This window comes from Numenius arquata, chromosome 5, assembly GCF_964106895.1.
Source record: "Numenius arquata chromosome 5, bNumArq3.hap1.1, whole genome shotgun sequence".
NCBI classification, from domain to species: Eukaryota; Metazoa; Chordata; class Aves; order Charadriiformes; family Scolopacidae; genus Numenius; species Numenius arquata.
The window spans coordinates 27,254,045-27,277,971 of record NC_133580.1 but is presented as its reverse complement, the minus strand read 5'-3'; the positions used below and the strand labels follow the sequence as shown (position 1 = coordinate 27,277,971).

At 45.7% G+C, this 23,927-nt stretch overlaps 1 protein-coding gene across 2 annotated transcripts; it reads left to right on the top strand.

Moving 5' to 3' along the window:
- Positions 1-5,054: 5,054 nt before the first annotated feature.
- LOC141464319 (UDP-glucuronosyltransferase 2A2-like) lies at positions 5,055-22,203 on the top strand. 2 transcript variants are annotated; one of them, XM_074147143.1, is made up of 6 exons: positions 5,055-5,790; positions 13,727-13,875; positions 17,230-17,361; positions 18,304-18,391; positions 19,148-19,367; positions 20,647-20,923. In XM_074147143.1, the coding sequence occupies exons 1-6, from the start codon at positions 5,055-5,057 to the stop codon at positions 20,921-20,923; spliced, it is 1,602 nt and encodes a 533-aa protein (XP_074003244.1). The 2 variants fall into 2 exon arrangements, with proteins under 2 accessions (XP_074003244.1, XP_074003245.1); XM_074147144.1 differs by lacking the exon at positions 5,055-5,790 and adding an exon at positions 10,907-11,732 and having other exon boundaries at positions 20,647-22,203.
- The last annotated feature ends 1,724 nt before the right edge of the window (positions 22,204-23,927 follow it).

The following is a 23,927-nucleotide window of genomic DNA, read 5'->3' as shown; positions in this document are numbered from 1 at the left end:
ACAAATGCGTTACCTCATGGGAATACATCACTAAGTGGCTCAGCGCAACGGCTGCCGGCCAACCACTCGGGGGGGGACCCCTGCTCTGTGATAGCCTGGTCTTTGCCCCACTCTTCCCTGGCCCAGCAGCAAAATAATCCACTCCTCCATTAAAATAAACCCTTGGCAAGCTGACCTGGCACAGGAAAAGGCTTGGCATGGGAGCAGGAGCGGCAAACATGCATGAGAACATGCAAATGAAAGAGCAACTGCCCCTTTCCGGGCTGGGAGCCGTTAGATGAGTCCCATCAACGTCTATACCCTCAAATATTTGCAGATTTGCCCATCTCTAAAGCGCTCAGTTTTCCCCTGGGGGTTGGATGGATGCTGCAAGACAGGGGTGTGCCGTACCTGCAGGCAGCTTCGTCAGGTCTCTGCCGCTGCACCTCACTGTAGAGCTGACAAGGACAGGGTGCAGCATCTCTTCTCCACCAAAAACGCACGGTTCCAGGAGAGGCCTGGACTTTCTCTCATTTCTTTTTCTTTGTTTTTTGGCTTTGCAGAGTGGAAGTGGCTCCAGCGCAAGCCACCCCAGCATCTGTAAGTTTACGTGCCAAGGTGCCCCTGTGGCGTTGCGACAGCGGTGAAGAGAGTTCTTAAAATCTTCAACTGAATCAATAAAAACAAGCAAAATGCTCTAAACCTAGGCCGTGGTATTTTTCACTGAATTTCACTGAATTTTTTTTTAGAGTTGGAAGGGACCGTATAGATCATCTAGTCCAACTCCCCTGCTGAAGCAGGATTGCTTAGAGAATGCTACTCAGGGCTGCATCCAGGCGGGTCTTGAAAATCTCCAGAGAAGGGGACTCCACACCCTCCCTGGGCAGCCTGTTCCAGGGCTCTGGCACCCTCACCGTGAAGAAATTCTTCCTCATATTCAAGTGGAACCTCCTATGTTCCAACTTGTGCCCGTTGCCCCTCGTCCTCTCACTGGCAACCACTGAAAAGAGTCTGGCTCCTTCCTCCTTCAACCCACCCTTCAGATACTTATAGGCATTAATAAGATGTCCCCTCAGCCTTCTCTTCTCCAGGCTAAAGAGTCCCAGCTCTCTCAGCCTTTCTTCATAAGGGAGATGCTCCAATCCTTGAATCATCCTCGTTGCCCTTCGCTGGACTCTTTCCAGTAGTTCCCTATCCCTCTTGAACTGGGGAGCCCAGAACTGGATGCAGTATTCCAGTTGTGGCCTCACCAGTGCAGAGTAGGGGGGAGAATGACTTCCCTCGACCTACTAGCCACACTCTTCCCTATGCAGCCCATTTTTGTCCCACAGCTGCAGGGTAGAGGTATAATAATACAATTTAGCTGAAAAAGGTGGTTATGGTACGGTTATTTCAGCTCATTAACTTTTGCTGGAGTTTCCCTATTACCTCTGGGGATTACAGGGGAGTAGGCGTTTTGCCCGAACGTTTGCACATTTTCCTCTGCAAAATTTCTCAATTCAGTCTGTCCTCAGGCATTGAGCCAACCTTGACGTTTTCTCCAGCCAGCTTTCCCCCCTGCCACCCCCTCCAAAAAAAAAAAAAAAAAAAAAAAAAAAAGGAAAGAAAGAAATAAAGAAAGATAGTCAAGACTTCGAAATCTGTTTTCAGTCCAGAAGCTGCTTTTTTTTGCAATAAGTAAAAGGAAAACCACAGGGTCGTTGGGTGCTTCTCAGGGCAAAACCTTCCCTTTTCTACCCTGGCACTGAATTTTTGAGTTGCTGGCTAGCATCAAGGTTTTCTAGAAATAAAGGGGACTGTACACTGTAACCCCCCTTCAGCGCAATGGTGAAGAAGACCCGTATGTGGAACACACCGGTTCGCTTCGCCCAACTTTTGCGTAACTCGCCTTTGCCTGGAAAAGCCCATGGTTATTTAACGAGGCTGGAGGTTGCATCAGCGTCTGCAGGGCTTCTATTCAGTAATGCCAGACGCGTGAAAAACAGACACTTAACACCATTTACTTTCCCCAGCCCCACTTATCTCTCATTCGCTGGATTTTGCCCTTTAATCCTCTCAAAATACATACCTTCTCTGCACTAAGAGTAATCTGAGTATCCTCTTTAAAACCTGGCCATGGAAACAAGATAAATTTAACCCTCTCGTTCCCCTAGTAATAGCTCTCATTTGCTATGGAGGAATTCGTTACTGAGGGGTTAGAAATGAAACCCAGGTTCCCATCTGCCCTAGCCCACGTGAACACGGCCTTTCAATAATTGCTGGAAAAGCTTTAAGTTTCTTATAGAACTTTCCCAAATAAGCTAAAGTAGCCTGAGAAAAGATACTATCTGAATACAAAGGTATACGGAGTGATCGTAGTGAAACTCCTGGCTGTAAGGCCAAATTACTGTTGAAACATGCTGGCATAACTCTCCCTGAATTCTGAGGGTTTAGAAAAAGCCAGCTTGAATATTATGGACAATATTTAAAAACCAAGGAGGTGCATCTTTAGATTCCTATATCTTCAAGTCATTAAAAACTTGCCTAGATCTCCAGAATCAAGGGCCACACACCCAGCACAGGTGACATACCAACTTCTGAAAAACTCCGCAAAGAAACCACAAGATTTTCTCTATGTTCCTGCAGACAGTCTATAAACAAGTCTATTACTTAACAAACAATTTTGTCTTGCCAGCTGGGACCCTAAAGGGAGCGAAAACTTTTTTTGGCAGTCAGACACTTTATTTCTGAGCTAGAGGATGCGAAGTCCTTCTGAGAATCCGGCTCTGTAATATCCTAGCGTGGGGAAGGCCACCTCAACTGTTAAATTATTGGAGCACAACAAAGCAATGAATAATCCCAGAACACATGCCTTTGGTACTTTGATACTTTGCGATCATCCCGTATAGTATTACTTCCTCCTTTTGAAAACCCCAGTTCAGAGGGTAACTTATTTAAGGTACTTTCTGACACCCAACCTCGCCAGAGCCGCCCAGGCACAGAGGAGGTGAGCAGCAAGAAACACAAGCAGAACGGTGTAGCAAATTGCACCTCGCAACTCAGAGCACGATGCTCACGCACCCTTGAAGACTCCGCTAGGTAAGAGTCTTTTGCTGCATGGCATTTGTTCCCAAAATTGCCTTGGATCAAGTGTATCAATATCTGCATGGGTTTTAGTTGTCATATCAGCTCCTGATGCTTAAGAGCTCCTCCTCCCAGGACATAGCGCCTTACATTCAAGCGCTGACTTTCCAAGCGAGAGCCACCCCAGAAGATGTGGGTTTTGCTCTGAGAAGCACCTTTAGGGGCCAGGAGGGCCCCAAGACCCATGTTTAGACACTTGAACTGAGCCCACAACATGACCAGGTTGGTGGTGATGCGCCCCAGGCAGTAGCAATGAGTTCCCTGTGTTAAGAATTGTGTGGGAGCGGTCAGAAACCACCTGTCACGTATCAGAGCAAACTATATGTTATTATTGGCATTATCACCACCCAAATGAAGGCTTTGCTGCCTTCTCACAGCATGGGAAGCATCGGCACCTCTAACATCTTAGCCCGAAAAAGGATGCCGCTTCCAAGTCAGCCACTTAAGTGTATCCCGTGGCCTCTCCTTCCTTGGCCTGCCTCTGGCATCGCTAGTTCCTGGGAGCGACACAAGTGATTTGTTTGAGTACCAAAGCCGGCACCCAGGGGGCTGGTTCACTTCCAGTTTCTTCCTCTGTAAAGATGCACCAACCGGAATTAATGGTGAAGCCTGGAGAGGCAGCAGCTCTCTGCAGGGGCTGGGGCACGACTACCAGTAATTCATATTATTTACCAGCAGGGACATGGCTGTAGATGGGTTGAGGAGGTTTAAGGATGCCTCCGGTATAGTTTGCCACTGCAAGTCCCATCATATTTGGAAAACAAATCATATGAAGAGCGGTTGAAGGAGCTGGGACTGTTTAGTTTGAGGAAGAGGAGGCTGAGGGGAGACCTCATCACTCTCTACAACTACTTGAAAGGACACTGTAGAGAGGTTGGTACAGGTAATTAATGACAGAATGAGAGGGAATGGCTTCAAGCTCCAACAGGGTAGGTTTAGACTGGACATTAGGAAAGAATTTTTCACAGAAAGAGTGATCGGGCATTGGAACAGGCTGCCCAGGGAGGTGGTTGAGTCACCATCCCTGGATGTGTTGAAGAGCCGTTTAGATGCGGTGTTGGGGGATATGGTGTAGGGGAGAACTTTGTAGAGTAGGGTAGATGGTTGGACTCGATGATCCCAAGGGTCTCTTCCAACCTGGACGATTCTATGATTCTATATGTGTCCCCCCGCCTTGTGCTGCCCTTGTGCTCTCGCCCCAAGCCTGGCAGTATCTTCAGCCAAGCACTCCCTGTAGCTGCCTGTTGGCTGAGAAAGCCCCTGTGTCGCTTCTGGAAAGAAAGATGGAGAAAGCTGGGAAACTCTCATAGTAAGAGAAATGTATCTTCGAGTACAGGTAGGTTTGCTGCCATAAGTAATAGAAACACGACAGTATACAAATACCACAGCTGTTGCAACTGAAACCAGGCATTTTAAAATCAGATGTGGTCATCCATTCTCCAGCAAATCTCAGCATTTCTCCAGTGTTGGCAGCAGTGCCACTTATCTGCTAATACTTACAGTAAATCTGCCAGCATTTACTGATACAGTTGTTACACAGCTAGAAGAGCCCCTCTGTTATTTGCTTTTATTTCATTTTAAGGATTCCACAGAAAAACTACACAAGGCATAAAAAAATAAAGGATGAAATTCGTCAGGTGCAAAAGGAATAGCTTGAAGGCAGACCTTTGGCAGCAGCAGGGATTGATGCCACCCTGCTAAGGAGGGAAAGGAGCTCCCTCATGGGGAATATAACAGGGTAGAAGGCAGAAAGGGAAAAGCGGATCACCAAACATCCTTTTCTGTCTTTTCAGACCTGAAACAAAACGTGGGTTTTAAAGGCCTCACCTGTGCAACAGCAAATTCTTGCTTTTGCTAAGAGTGCTAGTGAAGAGGCATCAAACACAACACAGAGGTGCAGCACTCCCAACTGGAAGGGAAAACTCCCAGGCTATCTAGCCCTTAACCCTGCCATGGCCACAAAAGCCTCTGGCTCTAAGAAATACCTCCAGCTGCTCCTTTTTAAGGTCACTCTTCTAGGGCCTGTCTTCTGCGGGAACGTGTTGGTCTGGCCAGCGGAAGGCAGCCACTGGCTGAACATGAAGATAGTTATACAGGAGCTCATCCACCGTGGGCACAGCGTTACTGTCCTGGTATCCAACGCTTCCCTCTTCATTAAACCCAGGGCTGAGGCCCCAGAGAAGTTTGAGGTCTATAATGTGCCCTTCAAGAAAGATACGGTTGAGAACATGATCACGGATGTAGTGGCACTGTGGCTGAATAACAGGCCAACAACCTTGACCTTCTGGCAGTTTTACAAGGAGCTGGGAAAACTGTCCGAAAACTGGCACCAGATGAACAGGATAATGTGCAACGCAGTGTTCACCAACCGAGAGCTGATGGCCCGCTTGCAGGGGTCTAGCTATGACCTGCTGCTGTCAGACCCGGTGACCTTCTGCGGGGACCTCCTGGCTCTCAAGTTGGCCATCCCCTTCATCTACTCACTGCGCTTCTCCCCAGCCTTCACCGTGGAGAGGCACTGTGGCAAGATCCCAGCCCCACCATCCTACACGCCCGCAGCCCTGTCTGAGCTCACTGACTGCATGTCCTTCAGCGAGAGAATAAAAAACGTCGTGTCTTACCACCTGCAAGACTATGTTTTCCAGAGCTACTGGGGAAAATGGGACATCTACTATAGCAAAGTCTTAGGTAAGCCTTCTACTGCTTCACTTCTCATTACGCAGCCTCCTGCCGTATGACCGGCAGAGCTAGGAACTTGGCAGGGAGGCAAAGCCAAGGTCTGAGAGAGGTCAGCAAGAAGTTTGTCATTATGTCCCTATGTGGAAAAGGGAATGAGCCACCAGGGTCCATCAGTTGCACCCACTCCCCTGTCAGGCTGCTGTGCTGCTACGCCATTGCATTGAGATGGGGCTCTGTGGTCATCCCGACTGGTGGGTTTCACTTTTGCCATCATTATTTTTAATGTGGAGGTTGAAACAATTTCCACACCATATAGGGCCCTCAGCAAGGGAGCTCAGCTTACACATTTCCCCCAGAAAGCAGCCAGGAACAGAGCTGTTTTCCTACTCCAGAGTATCACAACAAGGAGGGGGGAGCTGGTGAATTACGAGCCAATCCTGCCACCCCCCGCAGCAATACTGAAATGCACTGAGGCTTTGTAACAGACAGTTCACTTAAGTCACTGGTCGTGTAACACCAACCCTTTCCGCACAAAACCAATTTTATTTAAAACATACCCTCCCCTCAACAAGCAAACAGCGAAAGCAATTAAGTCTTTCTCTGCAGGCTTTTCTTCTGGACTACTTTGAGTGAATCTGTAGAAAAATATGTTTATTTAAGTATTAATCATACATTATCAACGTGCTATTTTTACTAACCTCACGTTGAACTCATGAAAAAGAGCACCTGCAAATCTCTCAGGGTTCAATTGCCTGCGAATATCTGCATGCTGCAGGACTCCACAAGTACACCAAACTGTTGTCATATACACAGCAGATGAGGTATCTCAGCTTGGCTATTCACAACCCAAGTGCTTCCCTCACCCTCATCTTCATCCCCGAAAGGATGTTCTAGGCAGCGTGGAAGCCGTAGCAAAAGTCTTGCACAACAACATTAGGAAAACATTGCATAACAGAGCTGGGCAGGAGCCCAGTAATGATTTTTAGCACAGTGAAGATTTCATAATTGCACAACAGAAGGGTGACCATAAATAAAACTGTTTAACAGACTTTCTGGTTCAACTTACAGTGCATAATTGGCACCTAGTGGCAGGCAGGACAGCCCACCCCATCACCTACCAGCTCTGGCCTCCCACGATGCATGCTCTGGAAGAGGCAAGTTCACATGAGGACAGCCTTACTCTGATACTGGAATCATTTGCTGCGTAGTTACATCCACTTTAAGACACAAGTTTTTAGCTGCAGCCCTGGATCACCACCTTAAGTGCACTGTAAACAGATGCTCGGTGGTTTTATAAAGCAAAAGGGTGACCACACAGTGGGTGAACAGCTTCACTCCATACCCAGCTGTTCTTCAAAGAGGCAGACGAATGAAAAAGTCCCTTCTTCTACCAAAAAACGTAGAGACTGTAGTTAGACAGTCAGGAGGGCCAGGATGCCCGACAGGACACAATCCTCGCTGGACTGAACCCCCCAGGACTGACAGCTCTCCCCGCTGCTCCAGAAGAAGTACATCTTCCAGCTTCAGCAAGCTATTTACCACCAGATGGTGCCAGCTGGTCCCAGTCACCTTCTTCCCCAGGAAAACATGCCGTTATCCAGGACAGGATTTCACACCAGCTACCTTGGCTCCCTGCCCTCCGGAGCAAATCAGGCATGCCCAGCCCAGCTTGGGAGTGCTGCTGCCGCCGGGGAAGGAAGGCGAGGGGGACATTGCCACGCAGGGCAGGCTATGGCTGGGAAGGAGGTGGCAGTGCTGTGGCTGCTGGCTGTGTTGGGCTGGGGGTCCGGGGGGAAGGTGTTGGTCTGGCCGGCTGACAACAGCCACTGGCTGAACATGAAGTACATACTCCAGGAGCTTGTGGTCCGGGGCCACGAGGTGACCGTGCTGCTGCCTTCATGCCTCCTCATCCTCAACCCCACACAGCCCTCACCCTTCCAGTTCGAGGTGGTCGAGGTGCCGATCACAAAAACAGAGATGGCTACCTTACTGGAAGAAGCTTTCTATTTTTGGCTTTACGAGGAGAGAGTGATACCTGTCTGGGAAAGTCTTCACAAGACAGCTCAAGTCATGAACAAGCTGGAGAATGTAACCAGAATAATTTCTGATGAAGTCTTGAAGAATGAGGCGCTGATGGAGAGACTGAGGGCATCTACCTTCGATGTCCTCTTGGCAGACCCACTGGCACCCAGCGGGGAGCTGTTTGCTGAGAAGCTGGGTATCCCCTTCGTGTACACCATCCGGTTCTCCATAGGGAATACGATTGAGCGGCTCTGTGGGACTCTCCCAGCACCTCCTTCCTACGTACCAGCCACTGTAAGCTGCCTAACAGATCGGATGTCCTTCCTGGAAAGGCTAAAAAACATCTTTACCTACACTGTGCTGGATATCGTATACCATTACCTTTTCTGGGGAAGCTGGGATCGATACTACAGTGATGTTTTAGGTAAGGCTCCTCTTCCAGAAATTACATCTGCTGTACACACAATACCCAGAGCTTAGAGGTTCAGGCAGAAATCAGGAGCAAGACAGCCCTGAACTCACCCTCCTTCCTCCAAAATTCCTGTGTCAAGTCAAACAATCCAGGCAAGTACAAAGGTTACCTCTTAATCCTGACCTGCTACACCAGTACAGCTACAGGTACTTCTAGGATAGGTAAAACAGTGCTAAAGCCGCTTGGAACAGAGCTCATCAGTCATATCCATAGATGAATCATGACAAACACTAAGAACAGCAAAACAGTACTACAAACCCACCAAACACTACTACTGCTAACTACAACACTACAAACAACTACAAACTAACTACAACTACAAACACTATATTTTGAAGTATAAGTTAAAAAATGGTTTGGAAAGCTATACAACAATACTACCTCTGTTTCCCCTAGCACCCTTCTTGCTCGCCAGCTCATCTCAAAACGAGAATTAATGGCCTCCTCTGGTCTTTTAAAGGCTTGGGAGAGCAGCTGAGCCCCAATTTGCAGTGATAAAAGGCCCTCAGCAGAGGTTCTTTGCTTTTCTGAAAGCATCTAAAAGAAATATCAGAAGATAGTTGCACTTAGTTATAAGTTTTTTTCTTTTCTAAACAATAGTTGCATAACTATTTTCACATTTTTGCTCTAAGTGATTATTATAACAATTAAAAGGAAACAGGGCAAACGCCTGTATTGTTGGTGGGCAGATAACATGGATACTATTTCAATATGAGACTCTAAGTGTTTTTATTTCACTAGTAGGGTGTAATTCTGCGAAGAGAGCTAAGTTGTTAAGGTATCCCACTATTAGAATACCCAGCTGTGCGTTTATTGGTGTTGCTTATCAGGTTTGACAGAGACTAAAAAATCTTGTGCTGGCAGAAGCATGGTTTGCTGACCTCCTGTTGTGTAAGCCGCAGAATCGCTTGGATCCTGCGTTGTCTTTTTTATTGTTAAATGCGGGGTTTAACATTTAAGGCTCCGTGTGCAATACCTGTTCCGTTAGCTCTGTTAGCTTAGCTGTTCTCTGCCCTGCCTCTGATATGCTTTGGTCTGGAGCGTATCAGCCCTGAAGGAGGTGTGAAAGGAAGGTGCAAGCATCTCACGGAGATGGGGCAATGTCCCAGCTCCTGCAGTGTATGCATGCACCCTCTCTTTCTCCTTGGAAAATCTTCAGGGTTCTTATTAATCTAGCTGCTTTCCTAGAGCTACCTAAAGGCTTTTTCAAGTGATGAGGTTGAAGCGTGATGAAAGACTGCTTGCTCCCCTGTCGGCCTAGTGAGGGGAGCTCACGTGGTGGTGGCTGAGCTCCCGGAGGAGTGTTCAGGCCCTCTTTAGACTCAGTCTCAGCCTCATTCACCCTCTGCTCAGGAGAGAGAAGCTGCCTGTTCTTTTCCCTCAACACATCAGCATCACCAAGCACCTTCACTACATCTGCAGGATACAGTCAAGAGAAGTCAGGTCTCTTGTCTTGGCATTATCTGTCCTGGACTACATGATACGGATACACAGATGTCAGTCTGCAGCATCTTCCCAAGAGAAGGCACAAAAGCAGCAAGGTGAGCAAAACCTACGCTCCTCACCTCCTCCTGTTTCTCTCCTGGGGTGGCCTGACGCCGGACTCATCTCTACCAGGACTGTGTCCTTCCAGTGGCAGTGCTGTGTGTCCACAGCATCTGGTTATAGACAGGACAGAACTAGAGCATCCTGTGGGCTAGTTGTGAATGACTGCAGGACATTTTGCACCTAGTAAAGAAGGAGATAAAAATTGTAACCAGCTTTACAGGTAGGGCAAAGATACAAATCTAGGCTGTAGACAAGTGACAGATGGAGTTCACCTTGTAGTAGTCCAAAACGTCCCATGGGCTGCTCATATGCTTTCCCTTGGCTGAGCTCCTGCTTGGTACAGGAATGTGTATCTTCACCTTGAAGATCTGGTATGAGGCTATACTGATTTTGGCTGGAATAGAATTTATTTTCTTCATAGTAGCTTGCAGGGGGCTATATTTTGGATTTGTGCCTAAAGCAGTGTTGGTAACACAGGGATGCTTTAGTCATTACCGAGCAGGTTTTACACAGCATCAAGGCTTTTTCTGCTTCTCGCACTGCTCTTCCCAGTGAGCAGGCTGGGGGTGCACAAGTTGGGAGGGGACACGGTTGGGACAGCTGATCCCAGCTGACCAAAGCCATATCCCATAGCACGTGATGTGCTCAGCAAAAAAAGCTGCGGGGGGGTTGGGGAGGAAGTTTGCCAGGGCCGCTGTTGCTCAGGGACTGTCTGGTGTTGAGCAATTTCCTTTTTGCGCCGCTTGGTTTTATTTTTGTTTTTTACTCACTAAGCTGTCTCTATCTCAGCCTGTGAGTACTCTAACTTGCGCCCTTCTGATTCTTTTCCCCTCCTACCGTGGGGGAGCAAGAGGCTCTGTGGTGCTTAGCTGCCCATCGAGATTAAACCACAACACAGGGAAAGGGCTTCTGATCCTTGCATGCTGCAAAATGCACTTTGTGGTGAGCAGAAACAGGAGTTGCCATCACTTCAAGATCAGCCGTGGCTCTGCAGGAGGCTCCAGGACGGGATTTGCTGCTTGCCCAGTCCTCCCATGAGTGGTGTTTTGTGTTCTGACGTGCCCTCTTGCCAACCGTGGCACCAAGTGGATCTCACTTTTATTGGCTGGCTCTGAAGTGTTTGCACACTGGAGCAGTAAACTGCTTCCAGCTTGGTCAGACCGGAGCTGTACCTGGACTGCTGAGATGATGGGGTCAAGGTTCCTCTGGCTGCTCTGGGCCTATGCATGCTGCTGGAGTGCTGGCTTTTGTGGGAAGGTGGTGGTCTGGCCCACCGATGCAAGTCACTGGATCAATGTGAAAGTGCTGCTGGAAGAACTTGTTCTCCGGGGTCATGAAGTGACTGTGCTGGTGCCCTCAAGCAATCTGCTCATCAACTACCAAGACCCCTCCTCCCCCTTCACCTTTGAGGTCTTGCAAGTCCCCTTTACCCAGAAGACCCTGGATAGCATCATGGAAGACTTCCTCAATTTCTGGATGAATGAGATCTCTAATCTCTTCCCCTGGGAGATCATGTGGAGGATGAAAAAGGACCTGGACGTCTTTACCAATATGTCAAAGCAGACCTGTGACACCTTGGTGATGAATCCTCAGCTGATAGCAAAGCTGCAGCAGGCCAAGTTTGATGTTCTGATCGCTGACCCCCTCGCTATAGGTGGGGAGCTTGTAGCAGAAATCCTTGCAATCCCCTTTGTCTACAGCTTCCGCTTCTCTGCTGCGAATGTGGCAGAGCGGCTGTGTGGTGGGCTCCCATCCCCACCTTCTTACGTGCCTGCTAGCACAGTGGAGCTGACAGACCGTATGTCCTTTGGGGAAAGACTACAGAACTTCCTCTTTTACTTTTACATGGATTTATTTTTCTTGAAGTTTTGGCAAGATGAATTGGATGGGTACTACAGTAATGTTCTAGGTAAGGCAGCTGTTGAGTGGTTTCTCCTCTTGCATAGGTTGTACCTTTTGAATGTTTTGGGAGCTCAATGCTGTTGCCTCAAAATACTCTTTCTCAATGGCCAGCAGAGATGGTAATCCTGTTTTGGTCACATGGAGGCTGTGCTTTCCCTTTTGGGTTTGGTCTCGTCTAACAGACACTAGTGCAGTTTTGCTCTAGTTCCTCTTGAGGACCTTTACAGCACACACTTCTAATTTTTGTTAATGATGATACCTGCTGGCGAGCACTTGCAGTGAGCTGTATGCCCATTTTAGTGCTTTCAGAGGACAGTTGTTGCCTCTTCATCTTGATGACAGGCCCTTCTACAATTAGGATGGTAGCAGATAAAGGCTGGAGGGCAAAATCATTCCTTAATTACATGTAAGGCACAGGAAACAGGTTCATTGACAACACAGGGATGGAGTTAAACCTGTTGTAACTAGAAACACTGGCTGTCTCTGGACAGCTGCAGAGGAAAAAAGCACCCCTCATTCACATTGCGTGCATCGTCTAGAGGTATCATCTTGCAACGCTGTGTAGTAAAGGATGCTAAGCCTGAGTTCATATTCTCCGATAATAAATGCTAAGAACTCTCGCCTTTCCCTTTCATCCACCATTCAGAGTTTGAAATAGTCTCCTTCAAATGCATACACGCCTGAAATTTCCGTTCCAACCTAGTACAACTCAGGCTTGAATCAGTCTATTAGAGAGACCTTTTAGTTCAATGGACTTTGAATTTTATACAGAATAACTATGCTTAAGCAGATAACGAGTGAACAGCAAGCACAAGGACATCTACTCTGCTGTCCTCCAATCTCTTCCTGCATTTCCCAAGAACACCTCTGTGCTCTGCAAACTAGTCCCTTTTCCCTCGATTTTATTTTTTTTTAATACCACGTAAGACTTAATTACACCTTTATATCCCTCTACTGGTAACACAGGCTTAATTTTCACTCTAGTAACTTTGTAACTAACTTTACTTATTTTAGTAAAGAGTATTATTATTTAGTTATAATTTAGTAAAGTTTTTATTTAGTAAAGGGTATTTCTTACTTATTAAGTAAAAGCCACTGGTGCAAATTGTAATGCTGATGAAGCAGTATAAGAAGATGCCCTACAGATAATTTTTATGTTGCTGCTTATTTTGCTTGCTTCCTGCTTGTATTGGCTGGCTTTGGACAATCATTTACCAACACTTCTAACCTTTTTACTCCCCAGTTCCACTTTGTGGGGAAAATACTGCAAAGACAATTTGCAACGTGTACCTGAGAATATATATTTTTCCAAACGGGAAGCTCTAACACAGTTTTACCCACTGGATTTTTTTCTATAGCTGGATTTTTAGAGACATTTGATTTTCCATAAAATGACAATCAGAGTATCTATGGATTTGGCCACATTTTCCCAGTATGTGTCAGAAGGGGCTGACCCAGTCCCCAGAAGAACTAGGGATGGCTGTACCTGTCTGTTACTGTAGTCTGAGCAGCCTCTGACTGAGTCACCGTTTGAAAAATACCACAGAATTTTGTTTAAAACCTTTCCTCACTTTGTGATTCCTTTATTTTTTATTTAGAACGAAATTTTCTGTGATTGTTCTCTTCCCCAAAGTGTGTTTTTATTACAAGCACAGGTAATGAAGTCTTTCGGGGGTACAAGAATTGCGCTTCTGTATCACAGAAACTAAATGCTTTGCACTTAACTCCTGTACTGCTCTAAATTCATCCCAAAGGTTCAAAATCTTTTTAAACATCGTATTACCTTGTTCGTGGCAACCTGCCAAGGCCAAACAAGGAAGACCTTGCCAAGACCGGGCAAGGAATAGGTCTGAATTTGTCCATGTTTTCATTTCATTCATGATTTGATAGACTGCACTGACTGGTAGTGCCAAAAGACAAAGGTAAGGCTCCTATTTTGCAATCTAGAGCAAAGCAAGCCGCTCCTGTGTGTGTTGTAAACTCCTTGTACCTTGTCCATAGGAAGGCCCACAACCCTGTGTGAGACGATGGGGAAAGCGGAGATATGGTTAATCAGAACATACTGGGACTTTGAATTTCCACGCCCTTTCCTGCCCAACTTTGAGTTTGTTGGAGGACTTCACTGCCAGCCTGCAAAGCCGTTACCAAAGGTATCCCGACTTTGTTCTGCCATCGGTTGGACTGCCCAGCAGAACAAAAACTGCTTCTCTCCCTGATTCAACCCTGATCAACCATGCAAACCATCACTCTTAAAGAAGATGCTCTCCCGCCGGTGGGGAGCACAGAGCTATTTAGCAATCTGCCGGTATCGTGCAAACTGAGGTCTGGGTTTAGAGCCTGCTGTCTTAAAAGAGGATAGCAGAGTTCAGCAGGAGGGAATACAGGGCTTGTTTTAGGAAAAATAGGTGCTACCTCAGAGCACTTAACTGGAAGATTTAATTCTAAGATACAGACTTGCTGCCCATTATACCATTGAAATACCCGATGCAAAAAGGCACTGCGACAGGACAAATTCTTTAGACAAAATGGAGTCAAGATTTGCAGAAAGAGACGAGTGATAAACACTTTTTCTATTGTTGCCCAGTTTAAGACATCTTAAAGGGAGTAAAATACTCAGCATCTCCAGCCTGAGCTCTGCTGTGACTGGCAATGTTCAGGTGGAGTCTGAAGCTCCCAGATACTGGTAATGGCAGCACAACAAGCTCGGGTCTAGATTATCAGTCCTGTAGGGGCCTTAAAGGAGGCGGGGTATTTTCAGTGCAAGTTGTACACTACAAGAAACCTTCTAACCCTTCCCACTCCCCTGTAGGTGGGGTTGAGTTAGGGCAAATGGATAAGCATTCTCTTTTGGATGCTATTGCTCCATTCCACATGACACTAACTAAAAAAAAAAAAGGAACAGGAAGACCTATTGGTCTGATTTGTAGAAAATCTGTTTAGCAACACGTGCTGTTATTGCAAGAAATAGAGAACTAGCTGACTGAAGTGACAGCAGCCACTTGATGAATCTCTGATCAGGATGCTGAAAAACCCTATCAGTGTTCACCACTCTCACTTCCTGCAGGAGCTATAGAATTCAACACACTTGCTCCATGAAAATCCAGAACCTTGACTGACTGTGCTAGGGAGGGTGTCACAAGGTATGGCCCTCGCATGCCAGTGCCAGGTTCCATTCCTGCTGCTTGTGCTCTGAAAGAAATGTGTCCTCAAAATGCTTGAGTTGCTTTCAAAAAGACAAAGCTTCCGTCACCTGTCTCAACTTGTTCTGCTCCTTCTTGGGGAGAAACGGTCTGTTTTGCACAGGACCAGGTCTATCTTTGTAATGTCCTTCTGTCAGCGGAGGTGCTCATACACCATGATCATCTCCTTGATAAGCTAAAAAGGTTGTGCTCTCTGTTCACAGAAATCACAGAATCACAGAATGGTTAGAGTTGGAAGGGACCTTAAAGATCATCAAGTTGCAACCCCCCTGCCATGGGCAGGGACACCTCCACTAGAGCAGGTTGCTCAAAGCCCCATCCAGCCTGGCCTTGAACACCTCCAGGGATGGGGCATCCACAGCTTCTCTGGGGAACCTGTTCCAGTGTCTCACTACCCTCACAGGAAAGAATTTCTTCCTAATACCTGATCTCAGTCTACCCCCTTTCAGTTTAAAACCATCACACTGCATCCTATCACTCCACTTCCTGATAAAGAGCCAAGCTGTTGATCGCAACTCTGAGTGCGGCCACCTAGCCAGTTCCTTATCCACTGAGTGGTCCATCCATCAAATCCATGTTTCTCCAATTTAGAGACAAGGATTTTGTGCGGGACAGTATCAAATGCTTTGCACGAGTTCAGTTAGATGATGTCAGGTGCTCTTCCCTTATCTACCAACACTGTAACATCATCCCAGAAGGCCAACAAATTTGTCAGGCACGACTTGCCCTTGGTGAAGCCATGTTGGCTGCCACCAATCACCTCCTTATTTTCCACGTGCCTTAGCAAATTCCAGGAGGATGTGCTCCATGATCTTGATGGGGACAGAGGTGAGACTGACCGACCAGTAGTTCCTCTGGTCTTCCTTTTTTCCCCTTTTGAAAATCAGGGTTATGTTTCCCCATTTCCACCCAGTGGGAGCTTCACCGGACTGCCATGACTTCTCAATGATGGATAGTGGCTTGACAACTTCATCCATCAGTTCCTTCAGGACCCATGGATGAACCTAATCAGGTCCCATGGACTTATTCACCTTCAAGTGTCTTAGATGTGTTTGAACCTGATCTTCTCCTGCAATGGGCAGATTTTCATTCTCCCAGTCCCTGCCTTTGCCTTCTGCAACTTGGGTGGTACGGGTAGAGCACTCGCCAGTGAAGACCGAGGCAAAAAAGCCATTGAGTACCTTATCCCTGTCCGTATCCCAGGTTACAAGGTCTGGAGAGGCTCCACATTTTCCCTAGTCTTCCTTTTGTCACTGACATACCTATAGAAGCTTTTCTTGTTGCTCTTGACGTCCCTTGCCAGATTTAACTCCATCAGGGCTTTAGCTTTCTTAACCTGATCCCTGGTTGATTGAATAATTTCTCTGTATTCCTCCCACGCTACCTGTCCTTGCTTCCACCCTCTGTAGGCTTCCTTTTTCTGTTTGAGTTGTTCATCCATGCAGTCTCTTGTCATTTTTTCCCAATTTCCTCTTTGTTGGGATGCATTGCTCCCGAGCTTTGAGGAGGTGATCCTTGAATATTAACCAGCTTTCTTGGGCCCCTCTTTCCTCCAGGGCTTTATCTCACAGTACTCTACCAAGCAGATCTCTGAAGAGGCCAAAGTCTGCTCTCTTGAAGTCCAGGGTAGTGAGCTTACTGTGTGCCCTCCTGGCCGCCCTAAGGAACATGAACTCTACCATTTCACAGTCACTGCAACCAAGGCTGCCCTCGAGCTTCCCATTCCCCACCAGCATCTCCTTGCTGGTGAGAACAAGGTTCAGCATAGCACCTCTCCTCATAGGCTCCTCTATCACTTGGAGAAAGAAGTTATCATCAACACATTCCAGGAATCTCCTGGATTTCTTATGCCCTGCTATGTTGTCCCTCCAACAAACATTGGGGTGAAGTCCTCCATGAGGACTAAGACTTGCAAACATGAGGCTGCTCCTATCTGTCTACAGAGGGCCTAATCTGCTCTGTAGAAGACCCCCACTGTAATGTCACCTGTCCCTGCCCTCTCTTTATTCCCGATGCATAAACTCTCAGTTGGCTCCTCTTCCATCCCCAGGTGGAGCTCAATGCACTGCAGCTGGTCACTGACATAAAGGGCAACACTCCCTCCTCAACTCCCCTGCCTGTCCTTCCTAAACATCCTTTATCCTTCCATTCCAACACTCCACTCAAACGATCCATCCCACCATGTCTCTGTGATGCCAAGAAGATCACAGCCCTGCAGGCATGTGCATGTCTCTAGCTCCTCCTGTTTATTCTGTGTAATCTCCAGAGCATAACTACTCTTAGTATGTTTTCTGTCTCCCCTAGGAAATGGAAGAATTTGTTCAGAGCTCAGGGGAACACGGCATCGTGGTATTCTCTCTGGGGTCGATGGTCTACAACCTAACTGATGAAAAAAGCAATATGATTGCCAGAGCCCTCAGCCAGCTTCCACAAAAGGTGAATTACCTTTTGAATCTAAAACAACTTGCCTTGTTTTCTGTCACTCCTGTTACCTCCAGCGAGTCTTTTACATTTGGACTGGCCTGGTTTTTACCTGCATCTCTGCTGGATGTGCCACAGCCGGGAAGCTGGGCTCTGCAGAGAGGCAGACTGCTGAGTCACCTCAGGGGGAGTTCTGGCGCTTCCCCTTCTCTGAATCAAATGACACAGATGTGTCCTCACAGGCCAAAATATCAAAATCACTCAAAAGGTGATTCTTATAATAAGCACGTAATAACTAATCAAAGAGCTAAACTGGAGCCAAAGCTATTTGAATTACTGGGGAAAGGTATGCACGTGTTCTTAAAAAGGGGTGCACGTGACCTCCCCTCCCACCAACCTTCTCCTTAGTTTTATTGCTGAGCATGATCACAGAATCACAGAATCTTCTTGGTTGGAAGGGACCTTTGAGATCATCGAGTCCAACCACAAAAAAAAAAAAAAAACCAACCAAAAAAAACACCACACCCAAACAAACCAAACACCAAAAACAAAACAAAAACTAAAACCACACAAAACAAACATCCACAACCACACTCCACACCCACCCACAAACAGACACAACCCAACAATCTTGGGCACTAGAGCATGCCCTGAAGTGCCATGTCTACACGTTTCTTAAATACCTCCAGGGATGGCGACTCCACCACCTCCCTGGGCAGGCTGTTCCAGTGCCTGACCACCCTCTCAGGAAAGTAATTCTTCCTAATATCTAATCCAAACCTCTCCTGCTGCAACTTTACACCATTTCCTCTGGTCCTGTCATTATTCACTTGGGAGAAGAGGCCAACGGTATGTAATATCCATACCTTTGGTAGGGATAAAGCCCTACATCACATGTAATAATACAGAAGAGCACATCATATGCACTGTGTTTATCTTATTCTTCCTTTGTTCAAGGTCATCTGGCGGTACAAAGGGAAAAAACCAGAAACTCTGGGCTCCAACACCAGGATTTATGACTGGATACCCCAAAATGATCTGCTTGGTGAGACTGACTCTACCTGGGATGCACTATGCCCCTGGAAAAAACTGTTTCCTTGTTTGTTTTTCCACTATAATGGCTTATTTGGGCAAAAGAACCGCATAACACTTGTGGCTACAATTAGTTTCACAGTTTAAGCAGCAGAGATTTGCTCTTGGAGCCTTAATTTTCTAGCCTGGTTTTGACTTTAAGGTGAGTAGCTGCAGAAGAACCATGAAAGATACAGCCAGTCTCTGAAGGCAGTAGGGAGCAGTAGCTCAAAAGGCAGCGACTTGAGCTTAACCATAAAGATTAATCTCTAAAGCCAATGCCTCTGATTTACAAAGCTCGGTGGCAATTGTCCAGAAGGACTAAGAACGACCTGTAGGCAGGAGTAAATATCAAAGCAGACATACTCTGGAGCTGGATTTGGCCTCTGCAGTTAATATCCAGGGCTCGTTCTTCAAAATGATTGACCTAAGCAATGCTGCAGCAGGGGACTCTTGTGAACCCAATACCATGTAAAAACCAGAACTGCGCAACAGCAGAAGGGCTAAAGTAACTCTGAGGTAGTCTGGAGGAATATGCCAATTCACACCTTGCATTAAAATAAATATGAATATGTGAAAACTAAGCATGCAAGCTCTGTTGCTGATGCAGAGGTCAGGGCTCTTCTTTTCTCTAGCAGTGCATTTGCCTAGGTAGTTTGCAGTGCTCGCATCCCAATGAGTGCAGTCTGCCACAGCTGCTGTTATACATGCCTCTCCTTCCCTGTTCCAGGCCATCCCTTGACGAAGGCCTTTATTACTCATGGTGGGACCAATGGGATCTATGAGGCCATCTACCATGGGATCCCGATGGTTGGGATTCCCCTGTTTGCCGACCAGTATGACAACATTGCTCATATGAGGGCAAAGGGAGCTGCAGTTGGGCTGGATTTCAGCACACTGAAGACGCAGGACATAGTTGATGCACTGAATACAGTCATTAACAATTCCACGTAAGTTTTGTTCTTGCCTTACAGTAGGATGAGGTTATTAAAATCTCCGTCTGCTGATGTGAGAAATTCTGATGGCTCTTCTGGGAACCAAAAATACTGAGTAGCTGGAGTTTGGGTTTCAGATGAAAACTGCCTTTCATTTCTGAGAATCAGCATTTCTCAGAAAGGAGAGACTAGTAATTTGATTTGCCTTATACTACATTTTATTATCGCTTTGAGAAAAGTAGTTCTTGGAAAGCTGAGCGGAGCTCCTGAGACAGTTTTCTGCTCGCTCGCTCTCCCTTGTTCTCTGCTAGTATAAATCCTCTGGAGGCTCAGGGTGACACTTCTATAATTTTATTGCGTCTACTCTGTGTGTAGCCACAACAATTCTTTCTCCTACCCATAGTTACCAATATCCTTAGGCTACTGTACCTCTGAGTCAGGAATCAGAAGGTAAATAAGCCTGGAAGCTGAGATGCCTTGGTAAGGATAAAGTCATTGACAAAGGGATTGGAAAAAAGGCAGGTATCCCTTCAACGAAGAACTTGCAAATTCCCGAAGCAAATGAATGAAGCAAACTGATGGAAGTAATCCAGTATCTGAGGAAATTAGCCATGGTGGAGGTGGTCTATAACAACCTGAATGATGACCAGGCACACAAAGACCTGGATCAAATCTGATGCACGTGGTCCCCCCCTGCCAACCTCCTCCTTATGTTTATTGCTGAGCATGACGTCACATGGCATGGAATATTCCTTTGGTTATTCGGGGTCAGCTGTCCCGGCTGTGCCCCCTCCCAACTTCTCCTGCACCCCCAGCCTGCTCATTGGCAGGGCGGTGTAAGAAGCAAAAAAGGCCCTGACACTGAATAAGCACTGCACAGCAGTGAGGAAAACATCCCTGTATTATCAACAGTGTTTCCAGCACAAACCCAAAACAGCCCCACACCAGCTACTGTGAAGAAAATTAACTTTATCCCAGCCCAAATCAGCACACTATATTATATTGGAACAGAAAACGCTGAAAATGTTTCCATGTTCTTTTTTTAAAGAAGTAATATCTGGAATAATTTTTAATAACTTTTCTTTGCAAAAGATTGGCTTTCTCTATTACTGTTCACAAGCCAATTTTATGCATATAGGGGTCAACTGGGTCAGTTGCAAATATATTTAAGTAACACTGATGAAAGTAAAAGCAGGGCTGTCTACTTCCTCAAGAGGACTGCTGAGTGCTGAACAGGTTGTTTCAGGAATCAGTGACAAATCTTGGTTTCTTCTTCTTCTTCTTTCTTCCCCAGCTATAAGGAAAATGCTCTAAGGTTATCCAAGATACACCACGACCAGCCAGTTAAGCCTCTGGACAGAGCTGTCTTCTGGATTGAATTTGTCATGCGTCACAAAGGAGCAAAGCACTTGAGACCAGCTGCTCACCATCTCACCTGGTACCAGTACCACTGCCTGGATGTTCTGGCATTCTTGTTCACCTGTGCAGCCATTGCTATCTTCATTCTTGTCAAGTGCTGCTTATTTTGCTGTAGGAGATGTGGCAGGATTGCAAAGAAGAAGAAAGAATAGACATCCTGTTCCCATCAGCACTTTTTCTTCTCCTAGGCTGATTCAGCAAGGCACTCAGGCACATTCCTTGGTGAATAAAAACTATTAGGTTATGCTTTAAGCTGGGTATATCATGAAGTACCCTGCTGAACTGCGTCATGCTAAAAAGCTGTTGTGGGGCAGAACTGCTTGCTTAGCCAGCAAATTCCTTCTGGCCTAAATAAGATTGAATTATAGCTGCTTTATCCCTTGGGACCCTGTCAGCTGATCACACACGGTCCATAGAATAGTAATTTTCTGCTCTAACTTTTCAAATTAATTTTTGTGCATTTCATAAATTCAGCCTTCCCACGTGTGGTACTGTGGGTCCCTCAATCTGAAACTAGTCTCCTTACCTTAACTCTGTCCTCTCCTACAACGTCACCCAGGCTTGATGATTCACAACCAAAATGCTCCTCCTGTCAGAATAGCTCTCTCCAGATTGGAAAGCGAAGCTAAGATTATGGGCTCCTAAAAAGTGCCCAGCTGAATGGCCAAGATCATGAAAAACTGCGAGCTGCAAGCAGCTGGTGAAGCCTGTATCATCACATTTTTACAAATGCACTAACTACTTGAGGGCTGAGGGGAAATCAGAGTCCTAATACCAGCACAGAAATTACTTTTTTTGAGAACTACTACTCTTTTTCATCAGAGGAGTCTACTGCACAGGCCATCATTCTAGCTGCAACACTAGAGGGGTGTGAAAACCCCCTTTGTCAGTAACTTGCCCATCCTAACCCCCAAACGTCTCCGAGCCATGCTAACAGACAAATGCAGGAAAACCTCTAAAGACAGAACTTACAAAGAAGAGATATTACGTGTGGAAACAGTGCAATAGTCACTTGTCTTGCCTGGAAAGTTCGAGAGAAATTAATGGTGTTCTTGGCTCAGATAAGAAGGGTAGTAAATGCAGTTTGAACTCTGAAATTGTTCAAAGTGCATTTACTGATGAAAGCCTAGTAAAATAACACTAGTTCAGACCTCTTGCTCTAGGTAAGAGTATTTCACTGCTGTGCCAGCTTACTCAAGGAAGAACCTGCCACAATTTTAACTGATACTTGTTGTATTCTGGATGCTGCAGAATTGTTTTCAAACAGAACAGGCTGAGAAAATATCTTATAGTTGTTTACATAATAAAATTCCCTATCCTACATTAACCTTCTTATTACCACTGTCAAGAGTTTTAATGTCTGCTTAAATCTTTTCACACTACAACATTTATAAAAGCTCAAGTAAGTTGCTTCCAAAGTAAAGAGGGTTAGAACAAGACTTATCACGGTCATTTCTGGTACATCGTTCCTATGGTCATGATGGGATCCTACGCAGGAATATGCATATTGAAATATGCATGGTGTACAGAAAGCGGAACATCATGACATTCGGGCTCCAAATCTAGAAGTTTTTGCAGTAACTGTTCATAGAGCTGGGTCCCCAGGCACAGCTCCATCAAGCTTGATCACTAGCAGTCCCCATCATCCAGCTTCTGCAAGCAGAAGATTTGCCAAGATGTCAGTTTGGTTGCCAGAAGGCCAGTAAGCCTCGTAGCATACTGCATAGACACTGGTCAGGTAGGGCTAACAAAGGGCACAGGAAAACAAGATAGCTGGGAAAAGCTGGACAAAGAAAGTGCTCTGCAGTCACTTTAAGAAGGTGTTTCTTTTCGGTAACTTACTCAAAGAAATTTGTCTTATCTACTACCGAATTTAAAAAGAAAAAAAAGAAAACCAACCAAAATCTCCTTTCTTTCTAGAACCTACATATAAAACAGAGAAAGATAAACATGACTGAATGAGGAATGAAGGTGGCCCATGATGCATTTTTCCAACTGGATACAGTATGTGTACCAAATTTGATAGGCTGATCTAATCCTACTGTAACAGGCATACTTCTCAGTGCATGGTAAACTGTTTTGAGGAACCCAACCGTATGTTCCACATCTTGTAGTGTTTAAAAAAATCCCAACATACTTGCACATTGGAGATAAAATATTTGGCTTAGCATATGCAGATGTTTACTATAGCTATGTAGACTAAAATATACAGAGCTCATATTGTCCGATCTAAAAATCACGTTTCCACAACTGCCACACTGTGGCCAATCCTATACTGCAGTTCATGAAAATAGCCACAGCACTCAGCACTGTGGAGTTGGAGGCATTTAAAGCACGTGCTACCATTGGGCTTTGTTACACGAGAAGACACTGAAGAACGGTTATGAAGAAGTCCACCGAGGCAGTGATACTCATACAAGTTTTGAGAACTAGGAAATTGCTGGAGAAACTTCCACTACAAGTTTTACTTTTCTTTTTTCAGTTTTACCATTGGCATTTAGATTCAAGTATTTCCTATTTAAGAGAAATACCAAGTGATGCAGTAATCACTACAAAGACAACATAGTGAGAGTCTGGGTTTTACAGGACCAACACACTCCTGGGAGACAGGTATGATTATGGCTGAGGACAGCCTATCAATAGCTTGAAGATCGTTTGATTAAGTTCAACACGTAGGGCCTTAAAAACTCTGATTAGCTCCTAGAGCTGTAAGTTGACTACTTCACTGTGGAAGGAGAAAAGCAATTACCTTTTATTTTAGCTGCCCTTTTCCTAAACTCAGGTTTTGCATCAATTTCACCTATCACAAGAACCTTTAAACTATTTTTGAACACAAATAATTTCCTAGAACTGCCAGAATCTATCGAAGCTGGCAAGCTCAGAAGACCAAGAAACCCCATCTGACATTTTAATCATTTCAATAGTTACCAATTTATTTTTATAAAAAAAATGGTAGCAATGTAGAATACAGCAATATTTTCTGGTTCCACACACGCAGGTTGTGAACATTCCAAGCAATGTGTACATTTTGGAAGGAGACTAGACAAGAGAATTGACCAAAATGTTACTGACCACGGGAAGATTTTTTTTAAAAAAGGTTAAAAATTAGATATCAATAGTGTCGTCTTAATATTGCTTTCATTACTGAAGACTGAA

Coding starts and splice junctions, on each gene's coding strand:
- LOC141464319 (XM_074147143.1), top strand. CDS start 5,055: ATGGCCACAAAAGCCTCTGGCTCTAAGAAATACCTCCAGCTGCTCCTT. Junction 5,791..13,726: donor CTACTATAGCAAAGTCTTAG/GTAAGCCTTCTA, acceptor CCTTGTCCATAG/GAAGGCCCACAACCCTGTGT. Junction 13,876..17,229: donor CTGCAAAGCCGTTACCAAAG/GTATCCCGACTT, acceptor TGTCTCCCCTAG/GAAATGGAAGAATTTGTTCA.